Below are 17,534 nucleotides of genomic sequence, written 5' to 3'. Positions count from 1 at the left end.
AAAAAAAGTTTGCTCCGAGGAGTGGTCAGGCGTGTCTCAAACCAGCTCCTCATAGAGACAATTAGCAGGAAGACCCTGATGTGGACGCTGGAAAGGAGAGATGCGCAGTTATGGACATGTGCCGCCTGCTATGATTCTAGCTCTGGATCCAAGTAAATCCAAGTAAATCCAAGTATACCGAGTTGCAAAAGTTCTGTTAGAGCCGTTATAGTATGATGATTTTCGCTACTGCGTAAGAATTGCAGCCAAAATGAAAAAGTATGACTTGTGTGACTATGAGACTCCACGTGCATGAGCATACGAAAGAAATCATAAACCGGAAGTAGTACGTGAGCAAAGTGTTGGTTTTGAGTTTTCACGGTGAAGGTTGAAATAAGCGCATCCTACATACAAAATTTGCGTTAAATCACGCAGACAATATGTAAACACACTTTACACATTATAAAATCCCGTGATTTTTGACAATTGGGTTATTTGTTTTCCTGTTTTCATAATAGCAAAACCGACGAATGTAGAAAATGATCGCCCTGTGTGTATGATAAATTCTTCAAATGAGCTTTCTTCTGTTGCAAGACACACAAATGTGTGCAGCGGGACCAACTGACGCTCGAACAAGCTTTTTAACGTCACTAGAACTGTCTAAGTCAAGCCTAGACATGGCCAACCAAGTGCGACAACTCAAAATCAGATGTAGATTATTGTCGAAATCCATGTTCGAAACCTGTTCCAACCAAGTGTATAGACTTCCAGGTATGTCGGACTGTCTTGAAACCCTGTTTCATCGAACAAATTGCTTAATTTTTGCACAACAACATCGTTGATAGAACTGAGGACATTAGTAAAGTGTTCCATTCAGCAATGGTTCAGATTATTAATTCGTTGTATTGAAGGAAGAGAAAAAATGTTTCAAAGAAAAGGATAGAGATTTCCCAAAGCCGATGTCCCCAAGGTGGACCGATCTGGTGCCTGAAAAGAGATGGTGTGGGGTGAATTCTCTGCTCTTTACCGTATACATTTGGTAACTTTTCAAAGCAACAACAAAGGATGACGGTATCGGGACGAAATTCATCGTCACGTTGACTGCCCAGTATGTCACGATTGATGGAATATGCTAACAAGACAACGCCCGACCCCATGCGGCCATGATTAGCCAAAACTCCTTCTAAACTCATCAAATCATTGTTCTGGACTATCCTGCAATATCAACAAGCCTTAACCCAACAGAACACCCTGTAAGATGACCTTGGCTGGAGGATTAGAAACAGGGTGCACTCTGTACAAACTTGTCTGGAACTGAAGGGTGCACTTCACAAGGAATGGCAGGGGATTCCCCAAGCAACCATGAGGTCATTAATTCAGTCAATAAATTGACAGTTTGTATCAGTAAATCTAACTGGAAGAAGCGACACACAATACTGAGCAAACTTTGATTTGGATTTTGAGAGGGTTAGTGTGTATAAAATTATCGCCCTTGACAAAGAAATAACATTGGTTAATTCTTTTAATGTCATGTTGGAAAAAAATGAATAAAGATCATGTGTACAAAATTTCTCATACCTGTGTTGAATAGTAAATGAGTTATTGTACTTTTAAAGTGGGTGTGACAGAATTTTTGCAACTCGGTATATTTTTGATGTATCGAATGCTGGCTGAATCCTGCTGAATCCGATTGACAAATAATACATAAATAATAAATATCAATTATGCTAATAAAATAGCATTTTGTATGGCGCATACCCTCGTCAACATCAAGCTCGATGCGCTTTAAAATATATAATGATGTTACCCCAGCACACCGTAGACCAATCTAAAAGATTCTCGGCATCCCGGAAGAATACAGTATAAGAAGCGATTAAGCTTCACTAGCAAGTGACAAAATCTTTCGCAGTCTATACACAGGGACCCGTTCCACCTTGGTGAAGTGAGGACAATTCGTGTTAATTGCTTTTCCCAAGGACACACTGTTAGGTCTTTGACGGGGTTTGAACCCACGACCTTTCGTTTCCAAGCCCAACAATTTAACCACTTGAACGCCGACACGACCGACCAAAACAATGCCTAGGGATAACAGGCCGCACTTATTTTCTAACACAAGCTGATCGCGCAAACCCGGTCATTTAGACAGATCGACATGTATACCCTCACACACATAATTAGCATGCTTTCCTTGACATATCTCTCTATAATTTATACCTGGGGCCTGTTAACGATCTCTTTTGGTCACTTCAAATAAGTATTTTCTGAATTGATGAGATCTTAATAATACCCCAGGGGCGTATAAACCTGAATAGCCTGGATGGTAGGTCTTACCTTATTAATGTTTTTTTCTTGTAATGAGTGCTAAAAGACGGTTTTAACCTACCCAGTCTCAGCTTTAAAAAAAACGAGCAAAGTACATTGCCTTGGAGCTTTTATTGTAAGTGCTGGCAATGGTACAGTTGTGTTTTTTTCCTATTGTGTACTGGGTTGCTGAATGGAGATATGGTTTTTTCCCCAGATTTTCCGGACTAGAGCGGTTGGCCCGGGGAAGATGGATTTTTGTCAAAGTAACATACACACGACCGTGAATATACATGTTTAATAGATGAGTGGGGATACACTGTACTGGTTAACGAAAACATCTTCGTGTTGGATTGGAACAATCAATATTTTTGCACCAATTGATCCCAGTTTCTCTTATGTCACCGTTTCTATCATTTTCTTTTTGCTGCCTTCCCCCCTCTCTTTCCACCCCACCCCGGAAGAATGATGATCTTGACCGACCCAGTGTGGGAACTCCGGAACCTACCGCTGGCAGTTTGTTCTGGAACAACGAAGGGGACGTCTGTGTCGAGCCTGGAATGGTGGGTGTCTTTTCCTCAGGATTAAACCGCGGTGGAAAGAATAACCATTCAAAGGCCCCCTTTACTTGCCAATTTCCGTTAAAAAATCTTGTCCGTTGAGTCGCCCAATAGCCGACCCCGAAAAGAATTAAGCCAAGTGCCGCTTTCCATCCGGTCTTTAGCCGGCGGACGTGGCGTCACCCCATTAGCCTGATATGGAGAGATTTACGATTTTGCATCGATCTGAGGCCGGATCACTCACATGGCAAAGAAGAATGGGATAGCTGAAGCGAAAGTGAATTTATATGTTTTTTCTTTAAGTACCCGTAATGTCCTCTCGTTTGGGTACCGTTAGGTTGGCTTCTGTTTGTGACACAGTTTGATTCACACAGAGGGGATATAATTCTACATTTGAATACAAATGGGCTACTGATTTTTTAAATTAAACTTTCGTAATGAAATAGTTAGTTTTTCTTTTGACTGTTGGCCCGTGAAAGGCGCACAGAGAGAGTGAGGGTAGATGGAACCAGGGGCGAAGGATGACTTGTTTGACAGGGTAATCAAAGTGAGACAGGACCAGATAGGGCCTGGAGATATCACAAAAGAATCTTACTCGAGGCAGCAACACAGAGTTGTGAATGAAAGCAAATCCTGAATTCATGTTTTATGTAAGTTCAACCGCTAAAATAATCGGGAAAGTATCCCATTAAATATTTATTCCAACTAACATTACATTTAACTTTAGATGTGAATACACAAACACAAAGGAAAGAAGCAGAGATTTCAGTACTACATGTTATATCAGTGAGTCTTTTAAAGTTTTATTTCACATACATTGTGCTGTTTTTGTCTAGCTTTTCGCGGCCAGGACCCGGTGTCATAATCGAGGTCACGATCTGATTATAGGACGGTGAAAAGTCATGGGAAAAAAAAAAGCTCTTGCAGCAGTCAAGATATCATTAGGAGTTAGTTTCCCGCAGATTTGTGAGATAGGCTCGACCAGTGTAATAGTTCGCTGAGATAATCAGTGCTTGTGGCTGCTTATAACAGTGGTCCGAAAGGGGTGAACAGGGTACGTGGCGATGAAACAGTTTTGAGTGTTTTGCACAATAAAAATGCCATGTTCCCTCCAACTCTTTTGGTAGACTCTTCAAGCCTCACTTTAAGCTTACTTAACACTTTCACTGCTTATGGAATAGCCCGATAGGGGTGAAGAGGCTATTTCTGTGGCAATGACACAGATTTGAATGTTAGGCATACTATTCAATGGTGATTATGAACGTCTTTTTACATTTAATTTATGAGATTTTCGTCTATGGGTGAATTTGACTGCCACAAGGTTTCAAAATTAGGAAGGGAAGCAGTGACTATTTGATTATATATACTCTTTGCCACTGTATGGAGCAAAGTGTGTGTGTGTGTGTGTGTGTGTGTGTGTGTGTGTGTGTGTGTGTGTGTGTGTGTGTGTGTGTATGTATGTGTGTGTGTGTGTGTGTGTGTGTGTGTGTGTGTGTGTGTGTGTGTGTGTGTTTGGGGGTGGGGGATGGGGGAGGGGTAAGGACGAGGGCTGGAGTCCGCCTTTCCAGAGATGACCTATACTGTAGGTTGATGAGAGCTAATCTAAAAACTAACCACATTTTTATGTTAAAGCAGGAGCACGCCTTTTTAGGAAAGAGAACGGCGCTGTTATCTGCAACGAGCTGTGCGTTTGTTCACTCTTTATATTGCTTGCAATTAATTCCTTTACTTAACTCTCTTTACCATGCTATCTATCTGTGGAATCTATCAAGGTCTATAACTTTTCTTCGCTCTAGGCGGTGCCTATGGGACAATCAATTCCGTTAGGTTCGGTCCCTTTTCTGACGTTTTCAGCGCACACTGTTAAATAGACCAAGCGCCCAAGCCCCAAACAGATCGCCAGACGCCCAGCCTTGAAAACAAACGCGTTTTTAAAATTAAAGGTCAGCAATGGGTTTGCCTCTCCCGTTGATGACAATCCGGTTAACTCTAACAAAACCGAACCGAACCGAATCCAACCAAACCGATGATGGCAATGGGCACCGCCTATAGGCTTGCACAAAACCCATAAAGCAATAACGTGAGGGTGAGATTTTAAAAAAAAATCGAGTATCAAGGTCTTTCTGTTGTACCCCTCTCAACCCTGGTTGGCCATGCCTATTAAATGACTTAAAATGGTTTCGATGGGAGGGGGGTGTTAAATCACTTACATTTTGTGGGTTTATGTTTATGATAGACGAACTGTTATTATTATTATTATTATTATTATTATTATTATTATTATTATTATTATTATTATTATTATTATTATTATTATTATTATCATTATTATTAATATTATTATTATTATTATTATAATTATTATTATTATTATAAAAATAATAATAATAATAATAATAATAATAATTATAATTATAATTATAATTATAATTATTATTATTACTATTATTATTATTGTTATTATTATTATTATTATTATTATTATTATTATTATTATTATTATTATTATTATTATTATTATTATTATTATAATAAACACAAAAAGAACAAAGCTGATTGGACAAATAATATGACTGACATGTATGACATTTTGCTGGTTTTACCTGACCTCAAATAGGACTAGAACAAGAAAGGAAAACAATTATTATATTTGTTTAGTTGATGAATATTGTAACCCAAGATTAGTCTGTTCCATTTCCAAACAACTGTTTTGGGTGGGCGTCTATCTGGAGGCTTCTATGGAAGGGCGGCTAGTGAGCTCAGGCTCACGCGTAAAGGAAGCAACGTTGTTGACATGACAAACATGTGGGTGGTCACCCGAGTGGGTTCGTGAGCTAAACAAATTAACCCTCACACAGACCGCAGCTCCGGGTCTGACAACAATGCTGTGCTAATTTGGGTGTGTGACGTATGTATTGACTGTTGTTATGTATTGACTGCTGTGCATGTAATAATGAGAAACAGATCTCATCACCGGAGTCAATACAACTGTTTTTTTCTATTCTTTTTTTTGTTACCTTCGAAAATAGCGGCACAGCTATCTCCGTATACGATTTTCATTTATGAACAGCGATGCTTTGTATATACGTTACCATATTCAACAGTTCGATTTATCCATAGAGTTATCTATTTTTAAACTAGAGTCCGTACGAAGTCATGGGACACGGAAACATTTGAGTTTGTAGGCGGCCATTTTTCAGTTGGCGAAAACTTTTGTTTACATGTGAGTGGGCGTGTCTCTGCTCTTACGTGTTTTATTTGATTCTAACGTTGTGTTTTAATCCAAAGTGATTCTCTTATTAAAAATGCAAGCATGTGAAACCTCTAGATCTAGATCTAGAGTCTAGTCCTTTTCTGGATTAACGTGGGTCCAATCGAGTGTACGATATATGCACAGCCGCTTGGAGCTGTGACTAGAAAGCACAGTTGAGTATGAATTATCACATGTACGCAGATGATAAACAGTTGTATAAATCTGTTCCACCACTAGATCTAGATCTAGGTGTTAAAACCTTTCCTGCCACCATGGGTATGTGCATTGATGATGTCAAAAACTGGATGATTGATAATAAGCTTCAGCTTAATGAAAATAATACTGAAACTCGTTTATGTAACCCAAAGAAAAGCTATATCCCCATAGACGTCGAGATCTAGATCTAGATGTAGATATATCTAGATCTCTAGATCTAGATCATGTTTGTACGATGTGTAAGCGTATGCGTGTGGTGTGTGCGTGTGAGTGTGTGTGTGTGTGTGTGTGTGTGTGTGTGTGTGTGTGTGTGTGTGTGTGTGTGTGTGTGTGTGTGTGTGTGTGTGAATATTGTTCATACATGCATTTATATTAAGCACCTAGAGCTGTGTTCGTGGGCGCTATAGAAATGGTCTGCATTATTATTATTTTTATTATTATTATTGTTATTGTAATTATTATTATTATTATTATTATTATTATTATTATTATTATTATTATTATTATTATTATTATTATTATTGCAGCCTTAGAGACTTTCTTTACAATAAAAGGATGGTGCAACACTGCTGCATTTATTAGTGTACTAACAGAGCCTCCAAAGGAACCCCTCTTTCATTTCATTTGTAAGAATAAGATTGATGAGAATTTAGACAGATTAGATCTAGATCTAGACCCAGATCTATGTTTTGAAGAAAATATTCAAAGAGATTAAGAGCATGGTCTGATCAATGCCTACCTTTCAGTTAATTGATATCAAATCCAAGCTTGATCTACTAATCTGAGGTACCAATTTCACTCACTTAACTCACAGAATTAAGATATATTATAGATCTCTCTCTATATATTATATATATATATATATATACATATATATATATATATATATATATATATATATATATAAAACACAGTAATATAACAGCATCATCAATCCTAATTACTTTTATGGGAAAATGATGGATGGGAGTAGCCAAAGATAGGCTTGTGTCTAAAATGTATGAAGGAGTGTATAGATTAGATATCTAAGTTCATTGGTGACAAAGGAAACCATAGTCAGAGTGCGTTTGGTGCTGAGCTTGCTATATATATGCACAGCATAATATCAGTTATCACTACACTGTGTAGACAACTAATTGTCCAGGCTACAAAACAACATTAAGTTCCCTTTTTTATCTTTAGTGAATCCAGAGCTTTCTCAGTTGTTTTGCTAATGCCCCAAATGAGATATACTTAAAACAGCAATAGAAGGAACTTTAGTTTAAATGCTGTAGATGTTCTACTTTAGTTCTTTAAGAAAAAAGATTTAATACCGATATAAGAAAACACTACTTGTTTGGTATAGATCTAATTTTTTTTTAAGTGAACATGGAATGAAAAATACAGTTTCCTATTCAAATATCACTAAGGAAAAGTTTTACTCGATTTTTAAAATACTGGTAGGCCTACATGTATCCATCATTTGTTTGGTTGAATTTGCTTTATGAAGAGCTTCAGTGCCTTCCTACACCTAGTGGAAGAAAAACTTGAATTTTTTTCTATGGCTCTATAGATCTACGTTTTGATTCAGTCAATAAGAAATAAACCACTCCGTAGATATAGTGCTGATGAAGAAATAAAGGGGTTTTTTTTTTCTTTTTTAAAGCCTATATCTCTATCTCTATCTATTTAATAATACATTTGTTTGTAGATCTAGTTGTAGAAAGAACGCTGTAGTATTGCTATTTAGTAACCTAGATAGTACGCCACGGCGCCCATGTAAAAAAAAAGTTAACAAGGACCAACCCTCGCCTTATCGCGTATGAGGGAGAGAGAAAACACGCCTAACCCATTGCTTTAGCTTGAACTCCTTCACACAACTCGCCCACTGAAACATGGCGGACGCCGCTGTCAAATGTGGCCATCGCGCAGCAAGGCGAGAGAGGGGCGTACTGTATCTAGTGCCTATAGTGTACATCTATGGATTTATCTGACAAAAGACGATGATACAAAATGCGCGCCTCTCATTATATCGTTTTAATATCTTCAGTACCGTCATTTTTCTTGCCATATCCTTTGTCGAAAAAGCTTTTAAAGAAAAGAAGTCAAAGAGATCATTTTTTTTCTCTCTTTGCCCATGCACAAGTTATTGCATGTGCGCTCAAAATAGGCGAGATGTTTATTTAATAACTTTTTGCGTGGAGAAAGCACGAAAAGGCTAAAGTTTGCTAATTTCTTATAAACTGCGTGTGCAAACACTCATTATGATGAAACACACAAACTTTTTCCAAAAAAAGGCAAAATCGGCAAAGGTTATTACGCTCTTATGTTTGCAAGGCTTGATAACCATATTCAAATATCGCCATGTACTATTAAAGTAAGAAACGTTTTCACAATGCTGTCTGCTGAAGCTGTAACTCATCTGTTAGTGTAAAATATTTAATGGCCCTCGAACCAGACCGCCACTTACAAGACCTTAAGAAGCACATTTCCTGCAAATCCCCCCCTCCCCCTGCCTATGGAGGTATCTTTTTTGCGTTAATATCCTGGGAGTTTCGGAATATCAATTTTTAATGTGGGTCCCTATTTTCATAATTTCCGAACTGTTTAATAGGACTTGAGTAACTGCAGCAGCGGTCAAACTAGATCTTTTTGCTGTTCATTGGGAAGGGGGAGGGAGGCTGATAGTTGAAATGATTTCTGCCCCGCTCGCATGCGCCATGTAAGAATTAGTTTCTCTTGTTAAGTCCACATTGAGTAGTCTGGAGTTCTGATCTAATCTGATCATACTTCGACCACATCAGACTTATACAAGTTTACCCACCTTCTCCCGACCATATAATGTCAGCTAAGAGTGTTATTTCCCCCCAGGGTAATGTGATAAGAACGCCAAAACACAAATGACCATAAAAGCCTTAGTGTTTTCATCACCTAGAGCTGATCAGGTCTTTCAGCTTGTCTCTCCCAAATAGTAAGAATAACATGATCATGACAACGCCGGGTCATCGCATGCAGGAGAACCTAGTTTGATTCCCGCTTTGCAAGAATTTTCATCATGCATCCTTGGTCTTTCTTTTGTGATGTTGCATCCCTCTCAGCCCAAGTTGGCCCTGACAAACAGGGTCGAAACCCGCCCACTAAATGATCTATTGTGTCAAGAGGGGTGTAAAACAGCAGTGGGTGACATCGAAAACGTCACCGCATCTTCATTCCACCTGAGTATCTCTGGTCATTGACGGACCCCAAAAGCTTCCAGAAGAAGAACAACAAGAACATCCCCCACCCCTCCCCCTGAAGTCTCCGGTCGTTGTCTTGTCATGTGAATCAATTGCCTAAATGAAACTTTGACAAAGAACAGAAAGCAAATCCCTTCGACAATATTCACCTTCTCATCTCAGAACAAAGGTTGTTCTTCTAGCCAACAATTTTCGGATCTATTTAAGAAGTTGAACACGATTAACAGAACGGACATTGTCGCCACTAACATTGGTGACCTCCGTGCATGGTGTCTGTACTCGTATATTACCCCAGCCTCGTGCCAGAGGCTCCCACAAGACAAACACGCGATCAACTCATCACAGCACAAGGGCAGAATAGATTTCAATTTAGGGTCTTTTTTCGGGAGGGGGGGGGGGGGGGGGTGACGCTAGTACCTCTTTACCATTCCATTTCTTCTGGCTGTTATTTCCACTTTCCTCTTTGATTTTGATTTTTATTTAGGGCGTGATCTCTTATCAGAGATATCAGAGATATTATTATTTAGTTTCTCATCTACTGATAACTTGATTTCATTCTAAGTATAACGAAAGTCCTTTATTTTGAGAGTAATCTATTGTTTTGCTTGTATCATAAATACCTTGATTCGTTGATATTGACCTTTGATATTTGAGAATGGAAAGGTGTTAATCGTACCACTTTTTGGATTTGTCTCTTGACCTTCAGCCGGCACAGAATCAACATCTTCAGTTCAGCGGAGTCAACAAAAACGTGTTTTTTTGGGGTCTTTTTAAAGGGGGCGTGCTTTTACGACCCATCATCACAATTTAGATTATATTGGAGTCAGGCTTCGAACCTGCCTCTTACGACCGACCCGGACTGAGAGGGATACAGCATCCCAGCAGAAAGACCGAGACACTCACTAAAAATTCTCCCCACATTGGAATTGAATTCGTTCGACGGTGAAACGCCTAACTGCTACACCACATTCGCCCGTGCGGTGTCTGCACGATTATGATAATCTGTCGCAAATCATAACCAAAACAAACAAAGAGCACCCCGAATTCTATTATCTATCATTATTTCCGAGGGTGTTCTTTTGTTGTTGTTTACGTCAGCAATCGATATGTTCAGTTTCACAACTCTATGAAATGACGTCTTGGATTTGACAATATCCTTCTTTTAAAAGAGAAGGCAAACACACTAATACTCTTTCTTTCATACTACATATCTATTCAGTCGGTCTTTCTTAACTTCGGGAGTTAAGTCGAAAATCTGTAGTAACCTTCCCGAGCCCATCCGCAGCCACGCTCGCATAGACACAGACACAATGCTCTCTCTCTCTCTCTCTCTCTCTCTCTCTCTCTCTCTCTCTCTCTCTCTCATGATACACGTAATAATATTATTATAAAAAAATACTGTTACAATACCAGGCGGTAAGAGCCTTGTTCCCGTTTGATCTAAATATGATCTATGGGAGTGTAAAAGTTAATAAAAAAAAAAACCCTCACAAAAAGCAACAAAACAACAATCCCAAAAAGAAAACAAAATAAAAAACAAACAACAACATCAACAAATAATAAAAACATTTTTAACTTAGGATACAGGATAACTCACCAGATCCGGGAAACAGATGTTGCACATGAACAAACAGGCGTGATCGGGTTCCATCTTGGACAGGGATATGGCCGGCTGGACTGGGCCAAGTGGTGATGACGTCACAGCGGTCAGCAGGCACGACAGGGAGATGGCCAGGACAGCGAGGATCATGGATGACGTCATGGTGTAGGTTCCTGTGAGTTCTAGTTATGCGGTGTGTTCTGGCAATTAAAAAAAGAAAGAAAAGGAAAACAGATAATAATGGTAATAATTTTTGTCTTCTGTCTACATCTAACGCTGAACAGAAAACCTGTAACAATAATACTGACATTTAAATAATATTCGTAGAGCCATACACGCGATCATGTTTTACTTACTTGCGTACGCGCGCTCATATGACCTTATGCAGTTGCGAGCGCCGTAAAACCCTATACTAAAGAAAAACAAACTTACTTGCGTACATAAAAAAAGTTAAATGCAAGTTGCTCATGCTGTTCGCTATACGCATAATTATTCACCCAAATTGCACCCACACAGCTCTTAGCCATTAGCGCTTCGTTAATTGATCAAATTCCGAGTCTGGGAAGAAGCATGAAACAGAGTAATGTGTCTGAGAGCAGACTTCACTTTTGTAACTCCTTTTATCTTTCTTTTTTCTTTCGATTTTGTCTCTACGGTGAATTGTTTTTCTGCGTGTTTTGATGTTTGTAATTTTGTTTTGTTTTGTTTTGCTTTTTCAAATTTCAGACGCTAAAATGGTGCTAATTTAAAGACAGCGTTCCACCTAACACGTTAGTGCAACCGCCAAACTGCCAACATGCAGTGTAATGATACTTTATTGTTTCCGGCAACTACACTCCGTTTATTCTGCCACTATTTCAACACCACCTCCCCTCACCTCATTCCCCCCCCCCCCCACTCCCGAGGTCACACAGCTTAGCAAAAAATAAGTTGTTTTCGCAGGGCTCAAATCAAGCTTATCAAAGCAGTCTGCCATTTAAAAGGCCATTTTACGTAATAATGCACAATTGTTCTGGAAGAATTGAATCTTACAATGAGTTAAATCAGTTCCAAATTTGTACTGATTCAGGGGGTGCCCTCGTTCGAATTTTTCAACTACAAGCTTGCCGTTGCAAACGTTATATTTGAGCCTCTCCTTACCCCACCGCCACCCCTCCTTTGCTGAGTCTGGAAGAACAAGAACCCAATGCCCCTGAAAAGACTTTATCGTACTTTAACTTATCCTACTCCCTAACTTTAGAGAGCTGAACTTGAGCGACCGCGAATAAGCACGGACAGAATGATATGTATGTAAATAAACCCCATGGATAACGCTAAACAGAGTTTAGCAAATTGTTAAAGCCCCCCCCCCCTCCCCGTCAGTCAATACAATTTTTCGAACTGATTTACCTCATTTTAAGTTTTAATTTTTCCTAAATAACAATGCACTATCAGGTAAAATGGTTATCTTTACAGATGGACCGCTTTGACAAGCATGACTTAATTCATAAAAAATGAATAACGGGAGAGACTGTAAACGTGTATTGCAACGAGAAAAAAGATATACAAAGGAAAGGCTACTTCCTTTCGTCTCGCTGCTTCCACACTCAATCATATCTTTGAAGACATTCGATACAATAGTCTGCCTTGCACTGGAATTATACTCAACATTTTTTTCTCTCCTTTATATGACAAGAGCTTTAACCATTACTCCGCCTTCGTCGATAGTCAGGAGGGTAAAAATCAGTTCTTGCCAAGCCCCATGCGGTATTTTGGCATTCCTTTACTAAAATAAAAATTTTAGGGAAGTGATGACGATTTAGCTTCAAAATTTGGTCACTCTACACGAGGAGTGGATATAAGGAAAGTGTGTTTATTTTCAATTGGACTGGACTGTGTCAAGCTACCCCCCCCCCCCATGGACAAACGAACCAAAAAAAAAGTCTACAACAACAAAAAAACAAAAACAAAGACAGCATCAACAAAACAACCTCCCCCCCCCCCCAAAAAAAAAACCCAACAACAACCCAACCTCGAATAACCAATCAAACAAATAAACAAACAAACAAACAAAATAAAACACCTCCCGAAACAGATGAAGCTCAAGAATATCCTACACACATGTGATTTGTAGACATGTTGTCTCTTACCAAGCGCCTTCGAGTTAATAGCGGACAAGCCGGAGAAACCCACGCTGGGATATTGAGTTAGAGAGGCAAAATCCCCCAGTTTTTGTATTAAATGTATTTAGTCAAAAAAACTCTTCCCGAAGCTAATAGCGAATTTGATCTCAGCAGAAGAAAGTTTATTCCCCTTTGGAATGTAATCATAAATACTACATTATAATGATATAAGATATATAATTATGCGTCTGGCATTTTCACTAATTCCAATAAATTGGCAGACAGCATATTGTATTACTGGAATGAAACCAAGGAACATGCATGCTGTCTCGAGATTCGACATCACTTGATTCAAATCGTATTTGACCTGGTAACACGAGAGTTTCTATCAGTGTATAAGATCATCTATTCCTCTATTTCCCTGTCTCTGTGTCCATATTGTTGTCTCTGTGATCCCCCTCTTCTCTCTCTCTCTCTCTCTCTCTCTCTCTCTCTCTCTCTCTCTCTCTGTTGTGTGTGTGTGTGTGTGTGTGTGTTTGTGTGTGTGTGTGTGTGTGTGTGTGTGTGTGTGTGTGTGTGTGTGTGTGTGTGTGTGTGTTTTCCCCTCTCTATCTTCCTTCTTTGAGTTAATTTCAACCCGAAAAAACATTTTAAACTAAAAAGCGCAGTTAGCTCAAGCGAGTAGTTTACATAGAGCTTTCAACTTATTATGATGTAATAACTTATCATCGTATTAAGAATAGCTCTTAAAATTGCAAGCTCGATGTCACTGCAGCAATAGACAACTTATATGTGGCAAGTAGATAACGTAGATGGCCCAAGTAGGGTCTTAATACGATAGACTTATACTTGTTATGTAATGAAATTCGCGTAATTATATAAAAGCTTTGAGAAACATGTTTTTTTTCTATTGGATTTTTTCTACATTTGCACTGAATTTCATCAACTTGTTTCGAGGTCCATTTCTTGCCTATATATTTGTGTTCCTCGCCTTTCTTTGTAACAGGCAAATTGCTTTCATGACCCATGAAACATCATAATTAAGTTAATGTGTGAATAAGAATCTAAGGGAAAATGCATTCACTTGTGACATATTAGGTAACCAATGTCATTGGATCAATAACGGGTGTAAGGTACCTTTCAACGAATACATGACAAGACTTTCTGGAATTTTCCGAAATCTGCAACGAGCTTTCTCCTTATTCTCATTTACGGGTGTTTTCTTCTATCGTGTTGGCTTCCCTCTTTGTTTTTCGCATACATAAGATCCTTTAAGCGGAAGATGGACTTAAATCTGGAAAACGCAAATGAAAGTAACAATGATGCATAGAAACTTACTGCCCTCATCATAAGGGCAACTTATCGAAAGCAAAAGTATAATTTTGCGCCCAGTTAGGTGCGTTATCTATAAAGAAGCTGTAAGCTTGCACTCCTGGTTGACAGTCCAGTAAACACAGGGAGTAAGTAGTTACAACTTGGTTTCACTTTTCTGTTCTTTGAATCATTCATATTTGACTTTTAGTCCTTCTGGGCTCAAGGAAAATTGAGATGTCTTGCAGAGCGAGATTAGGTCCGCAGAGACCTTACAAGGGCTTCTTCATCTAGCTAATAATCGAGAAAGTACGGATGAATGAAATGGCATGGTCGATTTCGTTCTAAAGGGAGTAGGAAAAGAGGGCTTGAGGTGATGGTACAAGCATGTTGTGCGAAATTGTATCTGATAAGTATAAAAACTTGAGCTAAGAACGAAGGAAAGAAAATAAGTTGTTCATTGCAAAGGTGTTTCCATCTACACTCATTGTTTCCAACCAAAATGTTCAGTAGAGAGAATTAATCAAAGCTATAACATCTGTCCCCTTATTCTGTAATAAACAACCGCACAAGTCGTTTTTACATAATATTCTAAAGTCTACACGGTAGTGAAAATGGTTATTCAGACACAGAAAAGATACAAAGAGAAAGACAGGCATGGAAAAGGGAGAGGTAGAGAGAGAGAGAGAGAGAGAGAGAGAGAGAGAGAGAGAGAGAGAGAGAGAGAGAGAGAGAGAGAGAGAGAGAGAGACAATATATGCTTTGCTTTGCAGATTCTCTTCTGTAATATGTGATGTTTAGGCCAGCAAATTAAGATTTAGGGAAAAATCCCTCTGGGGGAAATAGGAAATGTATAGCACATGTCACTGTCATAGAAAAGATAAATGTATCCATGGACAGACAGAGATATGTGGAAATTCAATAGACGAATAACACTGGCTGATGCTTTTTGCGAAATTTTGCAAAATCTCTACCGAACAGACTGACATAGAAATTGAAACCGCACATGCAAGCCAAAAACTGAAGGTTTACATAGAGGTTCAAAAAGTTGCTTAGATAGTTTAGAATTATCTTTTAACATTCCTTCCAACATTCCATTCCTGCTTTTGCAGAATTCTAGCTGGGTGAGAAAAGATGAAACGGGGGCATACGAAACGAAACAATAATATTTTCCCTTTGACATCTGAGAATCGAGCCCCTGATGTTGAAGAAGTAGTTGTAACGCTATCAGACGAAAGTGAACAGTAAAAGAAAAAAAATCAATTAAAGAATGACAGTGTCTGGGATGGGTTGTTGGAGTAGAATGGGGGAGGGGAGGGGAGGGGTAGGGGAAAGAGGAGTCGGGGGGGGGGGGGGTAAGAGAATGAGATGATACTATCGGTGACGAAAACTGCGGGACCTACAAGAGCCATTTAATGAAAGACTCTGTTCTTTCCAGACTACCCAGAGTGGGCGCGACGCTTATATACAACACTCTTCTGTTTCAAGCACAGAGCAAGGTGAGCAATAAGAGATGACAACCAAACGTTCATTGTAATATCAGCGGGAGCTATTCTTGGGCCAAGTAAAGGCTGGAAACGTGAGACGTTCTGCCTAAATATTATTGTCTTTTAGAATATCAAATCATTTCTAGAAGGTATGATAAAAATGAAATGTTTGATTTCCATCTGAACAACATCGAAGTATTTCTCTTTTTGAACAATTTTCAACCAATTGCAATATTCCTTTGATTGTTTTGAAATGTAAGGGTATTCATTTCATGACACCATGACTGTCAGTGCAGATTACTCTCCAGTTATCCCAATAGCTGTCATTTGTTCTTTTGACCACTGTATTCTTTTCCAAATTACGAGGTTTTTTTGCGTTTTTAGTACAATGGCCAAGCTCCCAACACACTGAAAATCTGAGTTTCATTCTGGCATTAATATTATACTCGTATCTCACGTCTTCGTCACTCTGATGGAAAATGGTATCCCACCCTCCTCCCCCGCATTGTCCCTGGCAGGCAGGGTCAAAGCAACAGGCATCCAAGATGATTTCATCGTATTGTTATGACGTAATATTGTCTAATCAATCAGTGGGTTAGCAGGCTGTCTGTCTTACATCCGTCCTTTTAATGTGTCTTGTGTTGTATTGAAACAACTGCTTCTTCTCAGACATTTGAATAAATCTGAGGAGTGGTAATGTGGCCAAAGAAGCCAAATACTTCGTGTTTAGATTATTTAAAACATGTAAGGAACCTATCAGAACTTCAGCTTTGATTTGCTTTTCACTTAATGCTTTTTAAGAACACTTTAAGAACACCCAGAAATATGCTATGACTTCTAACTGTGGGCTGAAGCTCTGTTATCCGAAAAAGAAATGTGAAAAACGTTTTGTATTTGAATTTTGTTGGCGGTATACTCATAATAGCATAACGGTACAAAAACAGTGAACTACGACAGAGATTTAAAAGCTTGCGAAAAAACAATTTGTTTTCCAAATCCATTCGTCTCTGAGAAGACCATTAAAGAACTTCGATGGAATTGCAGATGTTTTTAAAGAGAAGAAGCCGTTTAGTCTTATATTATGACGTTGAGTACCCATTCTCCAATATCATTTTATCTCAGAGCTCAGAGAGCAGCTATCCAGGGCATTATCAAACTTGATGTCTGATTCTATTAAAGTATGCAAAAATGTACATCTTTTATTGTCGTTTTTGTTTGATTAGTTTAGAAAATAAAAACAGTTGTTTCGGGTTTCTTGTTATTGTTGTCTTTATTACTGTTGTTGTTGTTGTTTATGGTTTTGGGTTGTCAACTACGTTTTCCCCCCCCCCGTGATAATGATGACGACGTTGCTACTGATCTTGTTGGCGATGTTGATGTTGCTGTTGCTGCTGTTGCTGTTGTTGTTGTTGTTGTTGTTGTTGTTGCTGTTGTTGTTGTTGTTGTTGTTGTTGTTGTTGTTGTTGTTGTTGTTGTTGATGTACTCTCTGCACCCAACTATTTGGTTTTT

The 17,534-nt window shown here is 38.8% G+C and overlaps 1 protein-coding gene across 1 annotated transcript in view; it reads right to left on the bottom strand.

The window, feature by feature from the left end:
- The window catches only part of LOC101854331, a 65,308-nt gene that overhangs the window by 17,162 nt on the left and 30,612 nt on the right, over positions 1-17,534 (bottom strand). Inside the window, exon 2 of the mRNA XM_005099772.3 lies at positions 11,122-11,324. Within this exon, the coding sequence (XP_005099829.1) occupies positions 11,122-11,286 (165 nt within the window). The 5' untranslated portion in view covers positions 11,287-11,324. The remainder of the gene's footprint in view (positions 1-11,121; positions 11,325-17,534) is intronic.

This window comes from Aplysia californica, unplaced genomic scaffold (genome assembly GCF_000002075.1).
Source record: "Aplysia californica isolate F4 #8 unplaced genomic scaffold, AplCal3.0 scaffold00225, whole genome shotgun sequence".
NCBI lineage: Eukaryota > Metazoa > Mollusca > Gastropoda > Aplysiida > Aplysiidae > Aplysia > Aplysia californica.
The sequence above is the reverse complement of the archived record's forward strand: the minus strand, read 5'-3'. Positions and strand labels throughout refer to the sequence as shown.